This window comes from Aquarana catesbeiana, linkage group LG01, assembly GCF_042186555.1.
Source record: "Aquarana catesbeiana isolate 2022-GZ linkage group LG01, ASM4218655v1, whole genome shotgun sequence".
In the NCBI taxonomy this organism is placed as follows: domain Eukaryota; kingdom Metazoa; phylum Chordata; class Amphibia; order Anura; family Ranidae; genus Aquarana; species Aquarana catesbeiana.
Window position 1 is genome coordinate 949,626,861 of NC_133324.1, and position 20,896 is coordinate 949,647,756.

Genomic DNA, 20,896 nt, shown 5'->3' on the forward strand with positions numbered 1-20,896 from the left:
GAGAGGGAGGGAGGGAGAGAGAGAGAGAGAGAGGTAGAGAAATAAATAGAGTGAGAGGGGAGAGAGAGAGATAAAGAGAGGGAGAGAGAGAGATAAAAAAAGGGAGAGGGGGAGAGAGAATATGAGAGAGGGGGAAAGAGAGAAAGATTAAGGGCACACGAGCACCGCCCCCATATCCATGCGTCTGTGCCCCTTTCAGGACGCCAGACGCATGAATTCCAATACGGGAGTGTTTTTTTTCAAGCACTGATTAGAGCCAGAGGCTCTAATAGGCTTCAAAATAGGGTGGGCTCGGGGAGGAGAGAATGCACTCCGAGCCCACCCAGGTGTGTTAGACTAGCGAATGAACATTTGCTATTCTAACACTGATCCTCCTCCCGGCCAATCAGGAAGCGGGTCTGAGACCTGTCACTCAATTGCCTGAAAGGACAGGCGATCTATTGGACGCCTAGGGGGAGGAGAGGAGATGCATGGCCGATGGAAGAAAGGACACAGGAGCTGCTGCACAATGCCTAATGCCTGCTGCCTAGATGGGGTAAGTGCCGGACTAACCGGCAGACAGTGAGAAGGGGGGGGGATGAGGCGCCAGCCACCACTGCCTTGGCCAATTTCTGGATTCCTGCCTGCTTATTGTCACCTTGGCTTGTACTCTCACCCTGCTCCTGTCTTGTGCTTCTTTCCCCCGCTGCCTGACTGTACCGACCCTGGCCTGTATCCTGACTATGCCTCTGCCTGATGTTCCTGTACCTTCACTGCCCGCCTCTTGATAGCCTTTTGTCCTGGCTATGTCCCTGCCTGCTGATCAAGCCTCACCATGTTCCAGTTCCTGGTTCCTGATTGGTGATCCATGCAGTGGTGTTGCTAGACGGGGGCGGGGGGTGCGGTCCGCACCGGGTGCCACCCACTAGAGGGGTGACACCATCCCGAGGTTAATGAAAGCCCTGGCTCCCTTTGGCAGGTTTTTTTTTCCTTCAGCCAGGACACACCTCCAGTGCCACGGCCGTGCCTGCCATGTGTTCTCCTCCTCCTCTGTCTCTGACTCCTGCCCAAGCCTGTCTGGATGTGCAGCTGCTCTCCACCCGGGCGGCGCGGCTGCACTCTGTCTCTCTCCTCTCCTCCTCTCCGTCCGGGTGTTCTGTGCACCTGAGCCGCCCGATCTGGTGCAGTAACGGGCGGGGGGTGTCGGCTTGAGATGGGGGGATGTCCTCCGCTGCCTGAGGTGAGATGTTGTGGGGTGGGGGGGCGGGACTTGCTGATGAGGTTGGTTTATGCTGCTGGTTACAGCTATATCATATGGAAGGGGGTGGTTTGTTCTGGGGGGGGCTGTTCTGGGGGGGCTGTACTAATGGAGGGGGGGTGGTTTGTTCTGGGGGGGTCTCTACTAATGGTGGGGGTGGTGGTTTGTTCTGGGGGGGTCTGTACTAATGGTGGGGAGGTTTGTTCTGGGGGGGTCTATACTAATGGAGGGGGGTGGTCTGTACTAATGGAGGGGGGTGGTTTGTTCTGGGGGGGGTCTGTACTAATGGTGGGGGGGTGGTTTGTTCTGGGGGGTCTGTACTAATGGTGGGGGGGTTTGTTTTGGGGGGGGTCTATACTAATGGAGGGGGGGTGGTCTGTACTAATGGAGGGGGGTGGTTTGTTCTGTGGGGGTCTGTACTAATGGAGGGGGGTGGCCTGTTCTGGCGGGTCTGTACTAATGGAGGGGGGGTGGTTTGTTTTGGAGGGTTCTGTACTAATCTAGGGGGGTGGTCTGTACTAATGGAGGGGGGTGGTTTGTTCTGGGGGGTCTGTACTAATGGAGGGGGGGTGGTCTGTACTAATGGAGGGGGGTGGTTTGTTTTGAGGGGTTCTGTACTAATGGAGGGGGCTGGTTTGTACTAATGGAGGAGGGGGGTGGTTTGTTCTGGGGGGGAGTCGGTACTAATGGTGGGGGTGGTTTGTTCTGGGGGGGTCTGTACTAATGGAGGGGGAGGTCTATACTGTGGGAGGGGGGTCTTTACCGAGGAGGGTGGTCTATACTGATGGAGGGGGTTTATACTTCGTAGAGGGTCTGCACTGACGGGGGGGTCTTTACTTAGTGGAGGGGGGTCTGTACTGGGGGGCGACTATAGTTGGAGTGGGGGGGTGACACCATGTTTTATCGCACCGGGTGACACCGACTAGGCATGTGCATTTCGTTTCGTTCCGAATCGAAATTCGGACGAATTTTTCATTATTCGGAAATTCGGATGCATCCGAATTTCCGAATGACAAAAGTAAAGAATTTAAACGAATCCGAAAAAAAACCGAACGAATTCGAATCGAATTCGAAAACATATTCGAATCGAATTCGAAAACATATTCGAATCGAATTCGAAAAACATAATCAAATTAAAAAAAAATAGAAAACGTTTTTCTAAAAAAAACAATAAGGTAGAATATAAAATAATAAAGCAATAGAATATGTATATATATATATATATATATATATATATATATATATATATATATATATATATATATATGTTTTTTTATGCTTTTCTTCTCTATTATTTTATATTCTATAATAGTATTTTCAATTCAAATTCAAATTCATTCTATACGAAATTCGAATTTCGGAACATGGCTTCTGAAGTTTGAATTTTGTATAGAATGAATTTGAATTTGAATAGAAAAGATTACAACAGAAAATAATAGAAAAGTATAGACTAGAAAAACAATAGAACAGAATAGAAGAAAATATAATATATATATTATATTTTCTTCTATTCTAATCTATTGTTTTTCTAGTCTATTCTTTTCTATTATTTTCTATTCTATTCTAATCTTTTACATTCAAATTTGATTTCGGTCTATATGAAATTCGAATTTTGGAAGATGTTTTATATATATATATATATATATATATATATATATATATATATATATATATATATATATATATATATAATTTTCTATTCTGTTTCATTGTTTTTCTATGCTATTCTTTTCTATTCTATTCTAAACTTTTCTATTCGAATTTGAATTCATTCTATACGAAATTCGAATTTCGGAAGATGGCTTCTGAAAGTGGAATTTCGTATAGAATGAATTCGAATTTGAATAGAAAAGAATAGAATAGAAAATAATAGACTAGACAAACAATAGAACAGAACAGAATAAAATATAATATTATAATATATATAATTTATTCTATTCTGCTCTATTGTTTTTCTAGTCTTTTCTCTTCTACTCTATTCTAATCTTTTCTATTCAAATTCGAATTCATATTATAAGAAATTCAAATTTCGGAAGATGGTTTTATATATATATATATATATATATATATATATATATATATATATATATATATATGTGTGAGTGTGTATATGTATAATATATATATATATGTATATGTATATGTATAATATAAAACCATCTTCCAAAATTTGAATTTCTTATAAAATGAATTTGAATTTGAATAGAAAAGATTAGAACAGAGTAGAAGAGAAAAGACTAGAAAAACAATAGAACAGAATACAAAAAATTATATATATTATATTTTATTCTGTTCTATTGTTTGTCTAGTCTATTATTTTCTATTCTAATCTTTTCTATTCAAATTCGAATTCATTCTATACGAAATTCCACTTTCAGAAGCCATCTTCCGAAATTCGAATTTCGTATAGAATGAATTCAAATTCAAATAGAAAAGTTTAGAATAGAATAGAAAAGAATAGCATAGAAAAACAATGAAACAGAATAGAAAATTTTATATATATTTATATATATATATATATATATATATATATATATATATATATATATATATATATATATATATATATAAAACATCTTCCAAAATTCGAATTTCATATAGACCGAAATCAAATTTGAATATAAAAGATTAGAATAGAATAGAAAATAATAGAAAAGAATAGACTAGAAAAACAATAGAACAGAATAGAAGAAAATATAATATATAATATATATATATATTATATTTTCTTCTATTCTGTTCTATTGTTTTTCTAGTCTATTCTTTTCTATTATTTTCTGTTCTAATTCGAATTCATTCTATAAGAAATTCAAACTTCAGAAGCCATGTTCCGAAATTCGAATTTCGTATAGAATGAATTTGAATTGAAAAGACTATTATAGAATATAAAATAATAGAAAAGAAAAGCATAAAAAAACAATAGAAGAGAATAATACAAAAAAATGACCGTATTTATCGGCGTATAACACGCACTGGCGTATAACACGCACCCCAAGTTTAGGAGGGAATTTTAAGGAAAAAAAAACTTTTAGGAGGGAAGTTTAAGGGAAAAAAACTTACATTTAAATGCCCATCATTGCAGCCTTCTCAGTGCAGCCTTGCCCCAGTGCAGCCATGTCAGTTCAGCCTTGTCAGTGCAGCCTTGTCAGTGCAGCCTTCCCAGTGTCCATTGCAGCCTTATCCCAGTGCAGCCTTGCCCCAGTGCAGCCTTGCCCCAGCGCAGCCTTGCAGCTCGCAGTTTGAAAATCCTGTGATCCCCTGCGATCCTGAGCTTCAAAATCGCCGACCGCGATTTGAAAATGGTGCCGCCGGCGCCAAAATACACAGTGCCGGTCCTCGGCTCTTCTCGGCGGCTCTCGTTCACTTTCGGCTCCACTCGTAGTCCCGCCCGGGATGGGCATGACTGTGAGCGGAGCTATCCGAACCTAGCCGAGTACACTCGGCTAGGTTCGGGCGGCACTCGAGTGAAGCCGAAAGTGGCCGAGAAGAGCCGAGGACCGGCTCTGTGTATTTCGGCGCCATTTTCAAATCGCGGTCGGCGATTTTGAAGATCTGTCAGCTCAGGATCGCAAGGGATCGGCGTATAACACGCACCCATGATTTTCCCCTGATTTTAAGGGGAAAAAAGTGCGTGTTATATGCCGATAAATACGGTATATATATTTATATATATTTTTTTTATTTTTATTTTTTTTCTATGCTGGTCTATTGTTTTTCTATTCTTTTCTATTCTTTTCTATTTTATTCTAATCTTTTCTATTTGAATGCAAAATCATTCTATACGAAATTTGAATTTCCGAAAATGGTTATACAGAAACAGAATGAAATAGAATGAAATCGAATTCTAATAGAAAAGACTAGAACAGAAAAACAATAGAACAGAATAGAAAAAAAAAAAAAAAAAAAATATATATATATATATATATATATATATACACACACATCTTCCGAAATTGGAATTTGGTACAGAATGAATTCAAATAGAAAAGATTAGAATAGAACAGAAAATAATATAAAAGAATAGCATAGAAAAACAATAGAACAGAATAGAAAAAAATATAAAATATTCTATTCTAATCTTTTCTATTCGAATTCATTCTGTACCAAATTCCAATTTCGGAAGATGGTTTTATTTATTTTTATATATATATATAAAATATTTCTTTCTATTCTGTTCTATTGTTTTTCTATTCTATTCTTTTCTATTAGAATTTGATTTCATTCTATTTCTATATAACTATTTTCTGAAATTCGAATTTTGTATAGAATGAATTTGAATTCAAATAGAAAAGATCAGAATATAATAGAAAATAATAGAAAAACAATAGAACAGAACAGAAAAAATATATTTTATATATATATATATATATATATATATATATATATATATATATATAAAACCATTTTCCAAAATTCGAATTTCGTATAAAATTAATTTGAATAGAAAAGATTAAAATAGAGTAGAAAGAATAGACTAGAAAAACAATAGAACAGAATAGAATAAGATATAATATATATATTATATTTTATTCTGTTCTGTTCTATTGTTTTTCTAGTCTATTCTTTTCTATTCAAATTCATTCTATACGAAATTCAAATTTCAGAAGCCATCTTCCGAAATTCGAATTTCGTATAGAATGAATTCAAATTCGAATAGAAATGTTTAGAATAGAATAAAAAAGAATAGCATAGAAAAACAATGAAACAGAATAGAAAAAAATATATATATTATATTTTATTCTCTTCTGTTCTATTGTTTTTCTAGTCTATTCTATTTCTATTCTAATCTTTTCTATTCAAATTCGAAATCATTCTATACGAAATTCTAATTTTAGAAGCCATCTTCCGAAATTCGAATTTTGCATAGAATTAATTCAAATTCGAATAGAAAAGTTTAGAATAGAATAGAAAAGAATAGCATAGAAAAACAATGGAACAGAATAGAAAAAAAATATAATATATATATTTAACCATCTTCCAAAATTGGAATTTGGTACAGAATGAATTCGAATTCAAATAGAAAAGCTTAGAATACAATATATTATGTTTTTTTCTATTCTGATCTATTGTTTTTCTATGCTATTCTTTTATGCTTTCTATTCTATCCTAATCTTTTCTATTGGAATTCGATTTCATTCTATACGAATTTCAAATTTCGCAAAATGGTTATATATAGTTTACTTTTTCAAATTCAGTTATTGTTTTTTTCGAATTTTATAGTTTTTTTCGAATGTGGTAGAATTTTTTCGAATTTGACAGTTTTTTTTTCGAATGTGGTAGAATTTTTTCGAATTTGATAGTTTTTTTCGAATGTGGTAGAATTTTTTCGAATTTGACAGTTTTTTCGAATGTGGTAGAATTTTTTTGAATTTGATAGTTTTTTTCGAATGTGGTAGAATTTTTTCGAATTTGATAGTTTTTTTCGAATACGGTCGAATTTTTTCGAATGCGGTCGAATTTTTTTCGAATTCGAATACGAAACGAAACGAATTCCGAAAACGAATGTAATGAATGCAACAAATTTAACTAAACGAATTAAGTTAAATAACGAATCGAAACTAAACTAAACTAAACAAATTTTTTCATCCTGCACATGTCTAACACCGACCCTAGTGACGCCACTGGATCCATGGTCACCTTCTTCTTGCAAACATCAGTGGGTTTTACTGGCTTTCGCACAACTCTGTGTCCCCACACCTCCTGTCATCATTACCAAGGGTGTTGGACAAGAGGTCCAAGAGAAGCTCCCTTTACAGCTCTATCTCCACCAGGTATGTGACACTCAGTTATGTTGTCTGGCTATTAGGCAATTTAGCTGAGTGAACTTCTAGCTAGTTTCAAGAGTTGAAACCCAAAATTGACCAGCCATCAAGTTTCCTCTTGCACAATATATCTAAGTCCTGATGAAGGAGCTTCTGTGCATAACCAATGAAATGTGTTGTCTTTCAACTCCTAATAGACTCTTTTGTATGACTTAACATTCTCAATCTTTCACTCCACTCAAGCAATAAAAGCTGGACAGGAGTTTTAATCCTTTCTTGCTCCATCCAAAATTAAAAATTAGGCTATACAGTAGCTATATTTAAAAGCTTTGTCGAAAATTAAAAACAGAAAAATCGTCACAAGGGACATCCTGTACCTTACATTTAGTATAGGTCCCTTGTGCTGATTGCTCATGTTTTTGGTGAACTCTTCCTCTGTCCCAGCTCCACCTCGGTCACCATAATCTCCTGGTGCGACGTAGGTTAAAGAGGACTGCAGGTGCTGACTTTTAATATTAGGACACTTACCTGTCCTGGAATCCAGCGATGTCGGCACCCCAACCAATGTTTCCAAAGACTCTCGGGTGCAGCCACCGCCATTGTCTGTAACGGAAACCAGCAGTGATGTCTTGCGGCTTCACAGCTGGGTCCCTACTGCGCATGTGCAAAGTTTACTACGATTTCTGAATGACCCAGCGGCGGAGAAGGAGGAATGTTGCCGAACTTATGAGTGATCGTGCCACGGCGTGATCTCCCGGAAGTGGGGACAGGTACCTGCCCCCCCCCCCGAAAGGTGCCAAACGAGGCACCAGAGGGGGGGAGGAGATTCAACTTTTGGGTGGAACTCCACTTTAATACAGGTAAAGGGCTGTAAATAGCTTTCATCAAGAGAGCGGACTATGCCTGCCTTCTCCTCCCAGATCTGCCATACATAGAAACCATACTACAGCTTCTCTGAATGACACAGGATTGAAGAATGGAGGATGGGCGGATGATTTATAGCTCCGCCCCTACATGTACAGATCCTATGTCATTCATAGAAGCTGTAGTATGGCTTCTATGAATGGACATCAGGCAGGAAAGGGTGGGCATTGTTGGGCTCTCTTGAGATCTCCTTACAGCCCTTTTGCTGTATTAACCCATGCCACACCAGATTATGGCGACAGGGGTGGTGGAGCTTGAACAGAGGAAGATTTCTCCTTAAACACGAACAATCAGCACAAGGGACATGTACTAAATGTAAGTTATGTCCCTCATGATAATTTTTCTGTTTTTAATTTATGCTAAACTCAGCTTTAAGCAAGCCCTCTTGTGTTTTTCCTTTTGCTCATGCAGTAATTCTCAAAATTCAACTAGTGACTGATCCCCTACAGTGTACAATCACATACCTGGGGATGCCATGGCATTACTACGGGACTCAGCTTTTCCTCCACCCATACATTAAAAAAAGCTTTATTAACATCAAAAAGGAAAAAAAAAATCAGTAAATAAGTAAATCAAATACATTTGTGAATCTGTTGCAAAGTTTCTTAACTTTAGATCCTGCTATTAGCAGCACTTCCTGTCACAGGCTGACAACACTAAGAGCCCATTCACACAGGGACGACTTGTCAGGTGACCTAGTCGCCTGACAAGTCGCCTCCCGTTCTGTGCTATGGGACCGTTCTAACGGGAGCGACGCAAGTCGCTCCGACTTAGAAAAAGGTTCCTGTACGACTTCGGGGGCGACTTGGGGTGACTTGCATAGACTTCTATACAGAAGTCGTTTTGCAAGTCGCCCGGGCAGTCGTTTGCAGGTCGCCTCGCTGAGGCGACCTGCAAGTCGTGTTGCCCCTGTGTTAATGGGGTCTTAGCCACTGCCTCACAATTAGCAGCAGGGTTGTCAGCCTGTCATGGGAACAACTTCAGTTGGCCATTCTGCTACCTATCTGAAAGACCTGGTAAGCAGCCCAAAGCCAACTGACACAGGACTTGACAAGTTCGGAGATACACACAGCCCTTGGGTATTATATGCTTAATAGACACGTGCAATTCGGCTCGGTCTGAATACAAATACGGACACATTTTTTGGTTATTCAGAGATTCGGATGCATCCGAATCGACAAAAAAAATAGTAACGAATTTCATTGAACCCTGTCAAAATTAGTTTTGTATATTTATTTTCTAACTAATTCCAAATTTTCAGAACGTTTAGAATTGGGATCGACCGATTCAAATTCTGTGTGAAGAATAGCTGGTTGTTAAGCAGCAGGCCGGGAAGGTGGCCGCTACTTTATTAACAACCAATGACTCATCAGCTGTCCGCTGGCTTCCCTGCCGGCAGCTGAAATGCAAACAAAGCAATAAAAAAAAAATTTAAACGACATGGGGTCATTTGGGTCTGGTATGGATTTAAAGAAAAAACAAAACAGTGTGGGGTCCCCTCAAAGCGCCTTGGGGACAAGTGGGGTTTCCACTTTAAGTGAAACAATAAAAATGAAAAATTTCTTTAAATATATAGTGCCTGGGGGGGGGGGGGTCACCTTAGTGTGCCTGTAAAGTGGTGCATCTGTAGCATGTATAGAACCTGCTGCAGCAAAAATGGCATTTCTAAAAAAAAAAAAAAATGAAAAAGAGTCAAATCACATTTGAATTGAAATTGCCGGCCCAGCTATTTAAAAAAAATAAAGAAAAAACGGCTTGGGGTCCCTCCCCCCTCAATCCATACCAGGGCCTTTGGGTTTCGTATGGATTTTAAGGGGAACCCCATGACAAAATTTTTTTTAAAAAAGGCGAGGGCCCCCCAAAATGAATAACACAACCTTATCCGAGCATGCAGCCTGGCAGGCCAGAAAAGGAGGGAGGATGAGCAAGCGCACCCCCCCTCTTGAACCATACCAGGCCACATGCCCTTAACTTAGGAGGGGGTGGGTGCTTTGAGGTGAGGGTCTCTTCCCGACAACTCTGGACGGTGGTTGTGGAGGTCTGTGGGCAGGGGGCTTATCAGAATCAGAAAATAAAACCATTTTCCCCCTCAATCACAACACTCGCTGCACCTCTGCCCCCCCCCCCAAAAAGAAACTCTGCCAGCAAAGAAGTGGCGTCATCGTTGACTGTGCCCCTTAGCTATTTAAGAAATGTCAGGTGGAGAAACAGTCATTCGGCGGGAAGCGTTCGACGATGCCGGAGGTTTTTCTTTTTTCTAGTCTGGCGGTGGTGGCAGGTGGCGTGGATCTACATCGGGGGACATTGTTTTTTGTTTTTTAATAAAGAAAGTGTCAAAAACCCATGTACTGTCTTTATATACTTTTTACACTTTTTTGGTGAAGTAGCCAATGCTCATTCACATGGGGGGGTGGTTCTTGGGTTCTTGTACCTGATTCCGACAAGCCCCCCGCCTGTGGGCCCCCAGAACCACAGTCCAGGGTTGTGGGGAAGAGGCCCTTGTCCCCGTGTTGAGGGCATGTGGCTTGCAATAGTCCCCTCTGATGCATACTCAGATAAGGGCCTTAAAAACCCACGTGGTTTAAAAAAAAAAAAAAAAATGACGTGGGGTTTCCTTTAGAATCCATTCCAGAACCAAAGGGCCTGGTATGAATTGGGGGGGGGGGGGTTTGGGAATTTTCTATTGCTGGCATTGTTTTGCCAACAACCGAGTCATCAGTTGTTAAGGAAGCGGCGGCCCGCTGCTTAACAACCAACCACCCAATGGAGCAGAACAATAACAGATCATTTTTCGACCGATCTGAATTTGAATCGTTCCGAAAATGTGGAATTCGTTAAAAAAAATAATAATCAAAAAAATTAATGAAAACGAAAAGAAACTAAATAAATTCTGAAACCAAACTAAACAATTTCCGAAACGAAATTATTAAATTAATTTGGACATAAAGAAAAATGGTTGTTCTTTTTTTGTACCCCCCCAACAATTCAGCTTTATTGCTCAATTACTGTGCCAGAACATTTGTAAGGACACCACGCTACACTGCACATTGCACAATGCCTGCTGGCCAACCCATGTACCTTGCCACCACAGCCACCTACCAAAAACATCACTTGCCACCACAGCCACCTACCAAAAACATCACTCCCCTCCCTGCACATTGGTTCCCAGCTGCTGACTCTCCATGCATTGTCCCCCACCACATCACAGAACCTCCCTCACACCCATCTCACCAACCTCCTATAACACAGCACTTCACTCCTGTCCACCTAAACTTCCGTATCACAGCACCTTTCTCCCATTCACCTTAGCACTTTAATCACAGATCCTTCCTTCCACGATTTTGCCGACCCCCCTGGTCACAGCACCTCTCTCCCATCCACCTTATACATTACATCACAGCATCTCCCTCACGCCTGTCTCACCAACTTCCCTGGTCATAGGACCTCTCTCTCACCAACCTCATCCCCCTACATCACAGCACATTCCTCTCATTCAATGTAGTTTTTATTCACAGATCCTTCCTTCCACCATCTCATCAACCCCCTCTTGTCACAGTGCCTCCCTCCTGTCCACCTTATTCTTTACATATCATCTTCCTCACTTCCATCTCACCAACTTTCCTGGTCATAGGACCTCCCTCCCATCCACCGTATTCCCTACATCACAGCACCTTCTCAAGCCCATTTCATATATTCTCCTGGTTATTTCATTTCATCTTCCTTCCCTCTCATTCCCCCAGTTACACCACTTCATTGGCCACCTCACTCGCATTCCTCCCTGGCCAACTCACCTAGCTCAACCTCCACTTACAACTTTTTTCTTTCCTGGTCACTTCACCCTCCAATCACAGCACATCCCTTCCTGGCCACCTCGCCCCCAGCTTACAATGCATCCCTCCTTGCCTACTTCTGTTCCCAATCGCAATGTGTTCCTCCCCAACAACCTCCCCTCCACCCACAGTAATTCCTCTCTGCATCCATCATTTACCCTCAGCTCAAAGTACATCCCTGACAGTCACCACTCCATCACCATTACCACCTAATTCTCTCCATCAGTGCCAACAGTTCCTCCGCTCCACAGGCCTCCCCTCTGCTGTCTCTGTCCCCCACCATTTTCATGCTACACTTCACACTAACCATCAGCCCAACCCAACCAACGTACCAATCCTGGAATAGGGACACTTTTGCTAATAAGAATACATTTTTTTGTCTTACAAATAAGGCTGCACCCATGACAGAATTCCCAGAGTATCACGAGCTTTCTAAAGTAGCAGCACAGTAAAATCAGCAACCACAAAAAAATAAAAAAAAATATGGCACTTACCTACGGCCCTCTTTTTCATAAGCATTGCCCTGGGAGCAGAACAATTAGCCATCATTTTATGTCCTACGTGGAATCTTGAGCGCATCATCATAAATGCTGTAAGACAAGACAGATGATGAGGAATAAACAGCATTATACAGACTCTACAGGATACTTGTGGATTCCTCACCAGGATATGTGACTGTGGTCATCAGGGCTGGAAGAATATAAAGTGTGTCTAAACTCGAAACCAAAAATGTGATATATTACAGCTTAGTACTTAGATGTGGTGGCTGCATTTGTTTTCTTTTTTCAGACTTTTTCTTTTATTTATCACCTGGTGGTCCTACAAATAACATACTTCCTGTTGCTTCTTGCCTACACATTTTTTCTCCACTGTGGGAAGCCATGGTTGTCACCCAGGCTGGACTTTAAACGTGTCCACCTTTTTTCATCTCCAGTACATGGTGGGTGGATAAGATTAGTAGTTTACACAATAAAAGATAATATTTGTGCTTTCATTTAAGAACTAGGACATAGCCAGGGCTGTCTTTAACACAGGGCAAAAGGGGCAGCTGCCCCAGACCCAGTCATTGTTGTGGGGCCGAAGGCAGCTTCCCCTTGAGCCCGCACATAGTTGATAAGTGGATTCGGGAGGGCCCAAGACAATGTTTGCCCAGTGCCCAGTCAATATTAAAGACGGCCCTGGACATAGCATTTCTGGCATGATCAGAAAGTATTTTCTGTACTTGCTGAAAATGTTCTGCCTCATATAAGTACTGAGAAGCTACATTATATTAAATTCAAACCAAAAAAAATATAGCGCTATCCCTAGATGTGATCAATAAAGATAAGTGTGTATATGTGAAACAAAAAAATTGTTGATGCTGCTGCAACCATAAATGTGAGACAACCTCCACTTATTAATACTGTAGATAGAAAAGGCTGTGCTGCTAAGTGAGTGCAATGGTGAATCACTTAAATAACCACAACTAATGCACCCATATGTGATAAATAAACAGTGAAAAGAGAATTAAATTATTGACAAAAATTCAAACTTAACTCCCACAAATTGAACATAAAAAATTGACCATTAGGTATGAGAAGTCAAAAAAGCTGAATAAAATATGCAAAGTCCATACAAAGAGTTCCTTGCTGAAAAAGTCTTTCAGAAAAAAAAAGGGGAAAGAAACACCAGTCATCCAACGATGTGACGCATGCAGTATTGTCACCCTGAGGAGCGTGATGATAGGAAAATTCCTCCACCTCAAAACAAACTGCCCCTTACCAGATCATTTGATCTCTTGTTAGGGAGATCGTATGAGCAAGTGGCTGTATCCCCCAGCCGCAGGGTCTCTGCTGGAAATGATTCTCCAAGGTTCACCACTCAGGGGGTCCTCTAGCAGGTGCATGAGCGCTCAGTTCCCATGGATAAATACAGAAGAGAAAGCTCCATAGCGTAACACAATTAACCATTTATTAAAAAAGTTAAGAAACACACTTACAAATTAGAAGTTTCAAATCGCGTATAAAATCACAAGCCGGCCGGCTCACAGCTGCTGCCCGTAGCTTCCAGGATCAGCGATGAATGGTGGTGACGTCAGCACGTCGCTCCTTTCTACGCCGTTTCGACAAATCTGTCGCCTTCCTGGGGCACGGACGGCGTGCGGACACACCACCTATATGTATCCAATCAGCTCAACGGAACGCCCCTTTCTGAGATCAAGGCGTCCGATGCTATCCTCGCCATATTTAAAGTGGGCAAAAAAAACCCTATTTTATAATAGTAAATAATAATCTTGCTGAAATGACTCAATAAGAGATTGTTTACATGTATTGCCTAATAAAAAAACTTCTGTTCTTTGTACATAGAACAAAAAGCCCTTTCACTAGAGAAAAGATTAACATTAAAAAGAGAAGCTTAGCATCCTCCGCATATGATAGCGATAAAGGTTAAACATTTTTTAAAAAATTAAAAATTTGTATCCTAATGTCAAAACGTCTACCAACGACAATCCGGGTATATTGAAACACACCAGACTCGCTAACTAAGCAGAGGTGCTAAGACACATTGGGAAAAACGCGACCCTGTGAGCATGGGGATCCCACCACACCTGCTCAGTGATGAATCAATTCCTAACAGAACCCTAATTCATTAATGAGTAAAAAAAATTTTTGCTCAATGATCGAGCCGGTATGAAAACAAAAATGATTGGTCCCCTCAGATCATAGGAGTGAACAGGGGTCACCAGACAATTTATATAGTATTTTCACTGTCAATAGATAGGGGAGATAGCAATTACCATTTCCACCCATATACTTGGCTCTCATGTAGATATATACCTGTTGAATTAACAATGTCTGCAATCATAGAGCCTAGGTACAAGGGACTTCTCCGTACTCTCCCCTAGGCTGGTATTGCTGGGACCAAGGGTTTGTGTTTATGCGTCAAGGAGAGTCCCAGGAAGTGAATAATTGGCTAAAAGATGTTATATATCTTTATGTGGAAAATACATTGGCATATAAATCAGCCAATGTGCTATATCTGGAACGTACTGCCCTGTTGTAAAAATTAAGAATATACAAATTTAAATATTATAATTAAAAAAGGGGTGCCCAGTACATTGTTCCCCTCACCTAGCCGGACAACCTTGAACTCAGACTGAGGCCAGAATAATAAGTTTTAACCATTATCAATAAAAGTGTTTACATCAGTATCAATATTCAGGCCTTGAGGGGTGTAGCACCGGACTCGATGGATTCAAGCCATTTCTAGTCTAGACAGTTCCCTGACTAGAGATCCACCCCTCCAATGAACACTATATCTATCTATCTATCCCCAAAAATAGAGTGTTTGCAGGGTTACGATTGTGATGTAACGCATAGTGCTTGGACACCGAATGAAATTGGAAACCATTTGTTAAATTTGTGATATGTTCTCCTAGGCGGAGAACATAGGTCATTTGGTCCTGCCTATATATTGCAGCCCACATGGACATTGCAACAAATATACCACCCCTTTTGAGCTGCACGTGATGAAGGGCTCTATTTTATGTACCCTAGATGTACTAGAAGATGTAAAAGACTCAGTTTTCCTCTGTTTGCTCTTGTTGAGTGAGCAAATCTGACACCTATGACACTATGCGTTACATCACAATCGTAACCCTGCAAACACTCTATTTTTGGTGATAGATAGATATAGTGCTCATTGGAGGGGTGGATCTCTAGTCAGGGAACTGTCTAGACTAGAAATGGCTTGGATCCATCGAGTCCGGTGCTACACCCCTCACGGCCTGAATATTGATACTGATGTAAACGCTTTTATTGATAATGGTTAAAACTTATTATTCTGGCCTCAGTCTGAGTTCAAGGTTGTCCGGCTAGGTAAGGGGAAAAATGTACTGGGCACCCCTTTTTTAATTATAATATTTATATTTGTATATTCTTAATTTTTACAAAGTGGTAGTGCTCCCATACTAACAGGGCAGTACGTTCCAGATATAGCACATTGGCTGATTTATATGCCAATGTGTTTTCCACATAAAGATATATAACATCTTTTAGCCAATTATTCACTTCCTGGGACTCTCCTTGACGCATAAACACAAACCCTTGGTCCCAGCAATACCAGCCTAGGGGAGAGTACGGAGAGGTCCCTTATACCTAGGCTCTATGATTGCAGACATTGTTAATTCCACAGGTATATATCTACATGAGAGCCAAGTATATGGGTGGAAATGGTAATTGCTATCTCCCCTATCTATTGACAGTGAAAATACTATATAAATTGTCTGGTGACCCCTGTTCACTCCTATGATCTGAGGGGACCAATCATTTTTGTTTTCATACCGGCTCGATCATTGAGCAAAAATTTTTTTTACTCATTAATGAATTAGGGTTCTGTTAGGAATTGATTCATCACTGAGCAGGTGTGGTGGGATCCCCATGCTCACAGGGTTGCGTTTTTCCCAATGTGTCTTAGCACCTCTGCTTAGTTAGCGAGTCTGGTGTGTTTCAATATACCCGGATTGTCATTGGTAGACGTTTGACATTAGGATACAAATTTTTTAATTTTTATTTTTTATTTTTAACCCTTATCGCTATCATATGCGGAGAATGCTAAGCTTCTCTTTTTAATGTTAATCTTTTCTCTAGTGAAAGGGCTTTTTGTTCTATGTACAAAGAACAGAAGTTTTCTTATTAGGCAATACATGTAAACAATCTCTTATTGAGTCATTTCAGCAAGGTTATTATTTACTATTATAAAATAAGGGCTTTTTTGCCCACTTTAAAGATGGCGAGGATAGCATCGGACGCCTTGATCTCAGAAAGGGGCGTTCCGTTGAGCTGATTGGATACATATAGGTGGTGTGTCAGCACGCCGCCCGTGCCCCAGGAAGACGACAGATTTGTGGAAACGGCGTAGGGAGGAGCGACGTGCTGTCATCACCACCATCCATCGCTGATCCCAGAAGCTACGGGCAGCAGCTGTGAGCCGGCCGGCTTGTGATTTTATACGCGATTTGAAACTTCTAATTTGTAAGTGTGTTTCTTAACTTTTTTAATAAATGGTTAATTGTGTTACGCTATGGAGCTTTCTCTTCTGTATTTATCCATGGGAACTGAGCGCTCATGCACCTGCTAGAGGACCCCCTGAGTGGTGAACCTTGGAGAATCATTTCCAGCAGAGACCCTGCGGCTGGGGGATACAGCCACTTGCTCATACGATCTCCCTAACAAGAGATCAAATGATCTGGTAAGGGGCAGTTTGTTTTGAGGTGGAGGAATTTTCCTATCATCACGCTCCTCAGGGTGACAATACTGCATGCGTCACATCGTTGGATGACTGGTGTTTCTTTCCCCTTTTTTTTTCTGAAAGACTTTTTCAGCAAGGAACTCTTTGTATGGACTTTGCATATTTTATTCAGCTTTTTTGACTTCTCATACCTAATGGTCAATTTTTTATGTTCAATTTGTGGGAGTTAAGTTTGAATTTTTGTCAATAATTTAATTCTCTTTTCACTGTTTATTTATCACATATGGGTGCATTAGTTGTGGTTATTTAAGTGATTCACCATTGCACTCACTTAGCAGCGCAGCCTTTTCTATATACATTATATTAAATGTTTGTTTTTTGGTTAAGATACAATTTACCACAGTACTTAACGGGGGGTTAATAGTTTTCTGGCCACTGATTAGAAATGTAGCCTACAACACAGTCCCGACTTCTTACGTTTCTCTATATTTTTGAGTGAGAGGAGCCATGGAGTCCCTGCCTGGAAGGGCCAGGAGTAGGGATGAGCCGAACACTCCCCGGTTCGGTTCGCACCAGAACCTGCGAACGGACCGAAAATTTGCACGAACGTTAGAACCCCATTGACGTCTATGGGACTTGAACGTTCGAAATCAAAAGTGCTCATTTTAAAGGCTAATTTGCGTGGTATTGTCCTAAAAAGGGTTTGGAGACCCGGGTCCTACCCCAGGGGACATGTATCAATGCAAAAAAAACTTTTAAAAACGGCCGTTTTTTCGGGAGCAGTGATTTTAATGATGCTTAAAGTAAAAAAAAAAAAAAGTGAAATATTCCTTTAAGTATCGTACCTGGGGGTGTATATAGTATGCCTGTAAAGTGGCGCGTGTTTCCCGTGCTTAGAAGAGTCCCTGCACAAAATGTCATTTTTAAAGGAAAAAAAGTCATTTAAAACTGCTTGCGGCTTTAATGTAATGTCGGGTCCTGGCAATATGGATGAAAATCTGTGAGGCAAACGGCATGGGTACCCCCCAGTCCATTACCAGGCCCTTTGGGTCTTGTATGGATATTAAGGGGAACCCCGCACCCAAATTAAAATAAGGAAAGGTGTGGGGCCATCAGGCCCTATATACTCTGAACAGCAGTATACAGGCGGTGCAAACAGGACAGGGACTGTAGATTTGTTGTTAAGTAGAATCTGTTTGTAATTTTGAATGGGTACATTTTTAACGTGTTTAGCTCCAGCCAAAAAAATCTTTTTTAAGCTTTTTGGAAAACATAGGGAAGGGTTATCACCCCTGTGACATTTGTTTTGCTGTCTGTCCTCTTCAGAAGATTTCACCTCACTTTTTGTCCCAATGACAAATGTTTTTTGAAAATTTGGGGTTTTTTGTGGAACAAGGATTGGAAAGCATCAGTGGAAAGGAGAAATGTTTTTCCCATATTAACTCTTACAGGAGAAAATTTCCCTTCCTAGGGGTAGATTTCATCTCACTTCCTGTTGTGTCCTTCCGTTTGCAAGTAGGAGTCGTTTGTAAGTTAGATGTTTGAAAGTAGGGGCCTGCCCTATATACTCAGCAGAAATTTGGGCCTTAGGTGTTGTTGTGGCCACAACACTGTAAGCCCTCACAGGGCCCTGCTGTGAAATATTAGATCAAGAATTGTAATTACATGCCCCTGTTGAACAAAGGCAGAAAAATTGGGCCTTTGGTGGTGGTGGTGGTGCTGGTGCCACAACACTGTAAGTCCTCACAAGCTCTTAGTGGGTGCAGAAATGGGCCCTGCTGTGAAATATTAGATCAAGAATAAAATTAGGCCTTAGGCACTGGTGCTGGTGCCACAACACTGCAACCCCTCACAGACACTCTAGTTGGAATGCAGGAACGAGCCCTGCTGCAAAGTATTGCATCAAAAATTGTAATTACACGCCCCTGTTAAACAGGGGCTGAAAAATTGGGCCTTAGGCACTGTTGCTGGTGCCACAACACACTGTGCAAGCTCTGGCCAGTGATCCATCCTCAAGACCCAGTAACCCAGAGGATTTTCGGTGGGAAAGGTGTCCAAGTCAGATCTTGCCCCTAGGTATTCCTGCACCATGTAAAACAGACGCTGGCGATGGTTGCTGGAACTAATCATACCTTGGGGCTGCGGACCAAAAAATTGTCTGAACACATCGGTCAGACGGCCACCTTCTCCACCGCTCCTTCTTTGACTGACCGAAGCCTCAGCAACACGTTGTCCAGAAACAGGAGTTTGTAACCTCCCAGTCTCTGGGAACGCGTTGCACAGACCTTTCTGCAAGGCCTCCCGAAGATGTTTCATCCTCTGCTCCCTCTGCGATGGCAAGATAAGGTCTGCAACCTTACCCTTGTAACGTGAATCAAGGAGGGACCAATACTGGAATGTGGATCAAGGAGGGTTGCCAGCCAGTATTGGTCCTTCTCCTTGATACCACGAATACGAGGATCCTTACGCAGGCTTTGCAGGATCAGGGAGGCCATGCAGCATAGGTTTGCTGAGGCATTCGGTCCGGGGTCCTCTGGGTCACTAAGGACGACATGGTCTGCAGCCACCTCCTCCCAGCCACGTACAAGTCCATGTGTTTCTTGGGACTGATCCCTTAAAGACTGCTGCTGATGCTGAGTGCCAGGCTCCACCTCCATACTGACACAATCTTCCTCCTCCTCCTCCTCCTCGTCCTCTCCCTGTGTGATCGGCGGGCACGCAGGAACACTGTCTGGATAAAGGGGGCCTTGAGAGCTAAGGAAGTCCTCCTCTTCCTGCCTCTGTTCTGCCTCAAGTGCCCTGTCCATTATTCCATGCAGCGTGTGCTCCAACAGGTGGACAAGGGGGACAGTGTCACTGACGCATGCACTGTCACTGCTCACCATCCTCGTGGCCTCCTCAAATGGTGACAGGATAGTGCATGCATCCCTGATCATGGCCCACTGGCGTGGGGAAAAAAAAACAAGCTCCCCTGACCCTGTCCTGTGCCATAGTCGCACAGGTACTCATTGATGGTCCTGTGCTGCGTGTGCAGCCGCTGCAGCATGGCCAACGTTGAGTTCCACCTGGTGGGCATGTCACAGATTAGGCGGTTCTTGGGCAGGTTAAACTCCTTTTGGAGGTCTGCCAGCTGAGCACTGGCATTATATGACCGGCGGAAATGCACACAGACTTTCCTGGCCTGCCTCAGGACATCCTGTAAGCCTGGGTACCTGCCCAAGAACCGCTGCACCACCAAGTTAAGGACGTGAGCCAAACAGGGCACATGGGTCATTTGTCCCTGTCGGAGGGCAGAGAGGAGGTTGGTGCCATTGTCGCAAACCACCATTCCTGCCTTAAGTTGGAGTGGCGTCAACCACCTCTGAACCTGCCCCTGCAGAGCTGACAGAACCTCTGCCTCAGTGTGGCTCCTGTCCCCCAAGCACACCAGCTCAAGCACCACATGGCATCTTTTGGCCTGCGTACTTGCGTAGCCCCTTGATCGGCTACAGAGCACCGCTGGTTCTGAGGACAAAGCACAGGAAGAGGCCATGGAGGAAGAAGAAGAGGAGGGGGTGGAGGAGAGAGGTGTGTCACAATCATTACTAGTGGCATTTTGGAGGCGTGGTAGCGGAACAACCTCCAACACTACTGCACCTTGTCCTGCATCCTTCCCAGCTGCCAGCAGAGTCACCCAATGCGCCGTGAAACTTAGGTAACATCCCTGTCCATGCCTGCTGGACCATGAGTCAGCGGTAATATGCACCTTACCGCTGACCGCCCTGTCCAGCGAGGCATGGACATTGCCTCCCACATGCCAGTAGAGAGCCGGAATCGCCTTCCGTGAGAAAAAGTGGCATTTGGGTACCTGCCACTGAGGAACCGCACATTCCACAAACTCACGGAAGGGGGCAGAGTCTACCAACTGAAAAGGC

General features: G+C 41.9%; 1 protein-coding gene across 1 annotated transcript in view; it reads right to left on the reverse strand.

The window, feature by feature from the left end:
• Positions 1 to 20,896, reverse strand: part of LOC141121648 (von Willebrand factor A domain-containing protein 5A-like) — a 156,889-nt gene that overhangs the window by 57,460 nt on the left and 78,533 nt on the right. The window contains exon 15 of the mRNA XM_073611327.1: positions 12,248 to 12,343. Coding sequence (XP_073467428.1) covers positions 12,248 to 12,343 — 96 coding nt within the window. The remainder of the gene's footprint in view (positions 1 to 12,247; positions 12,344 to 20,896) is intronic.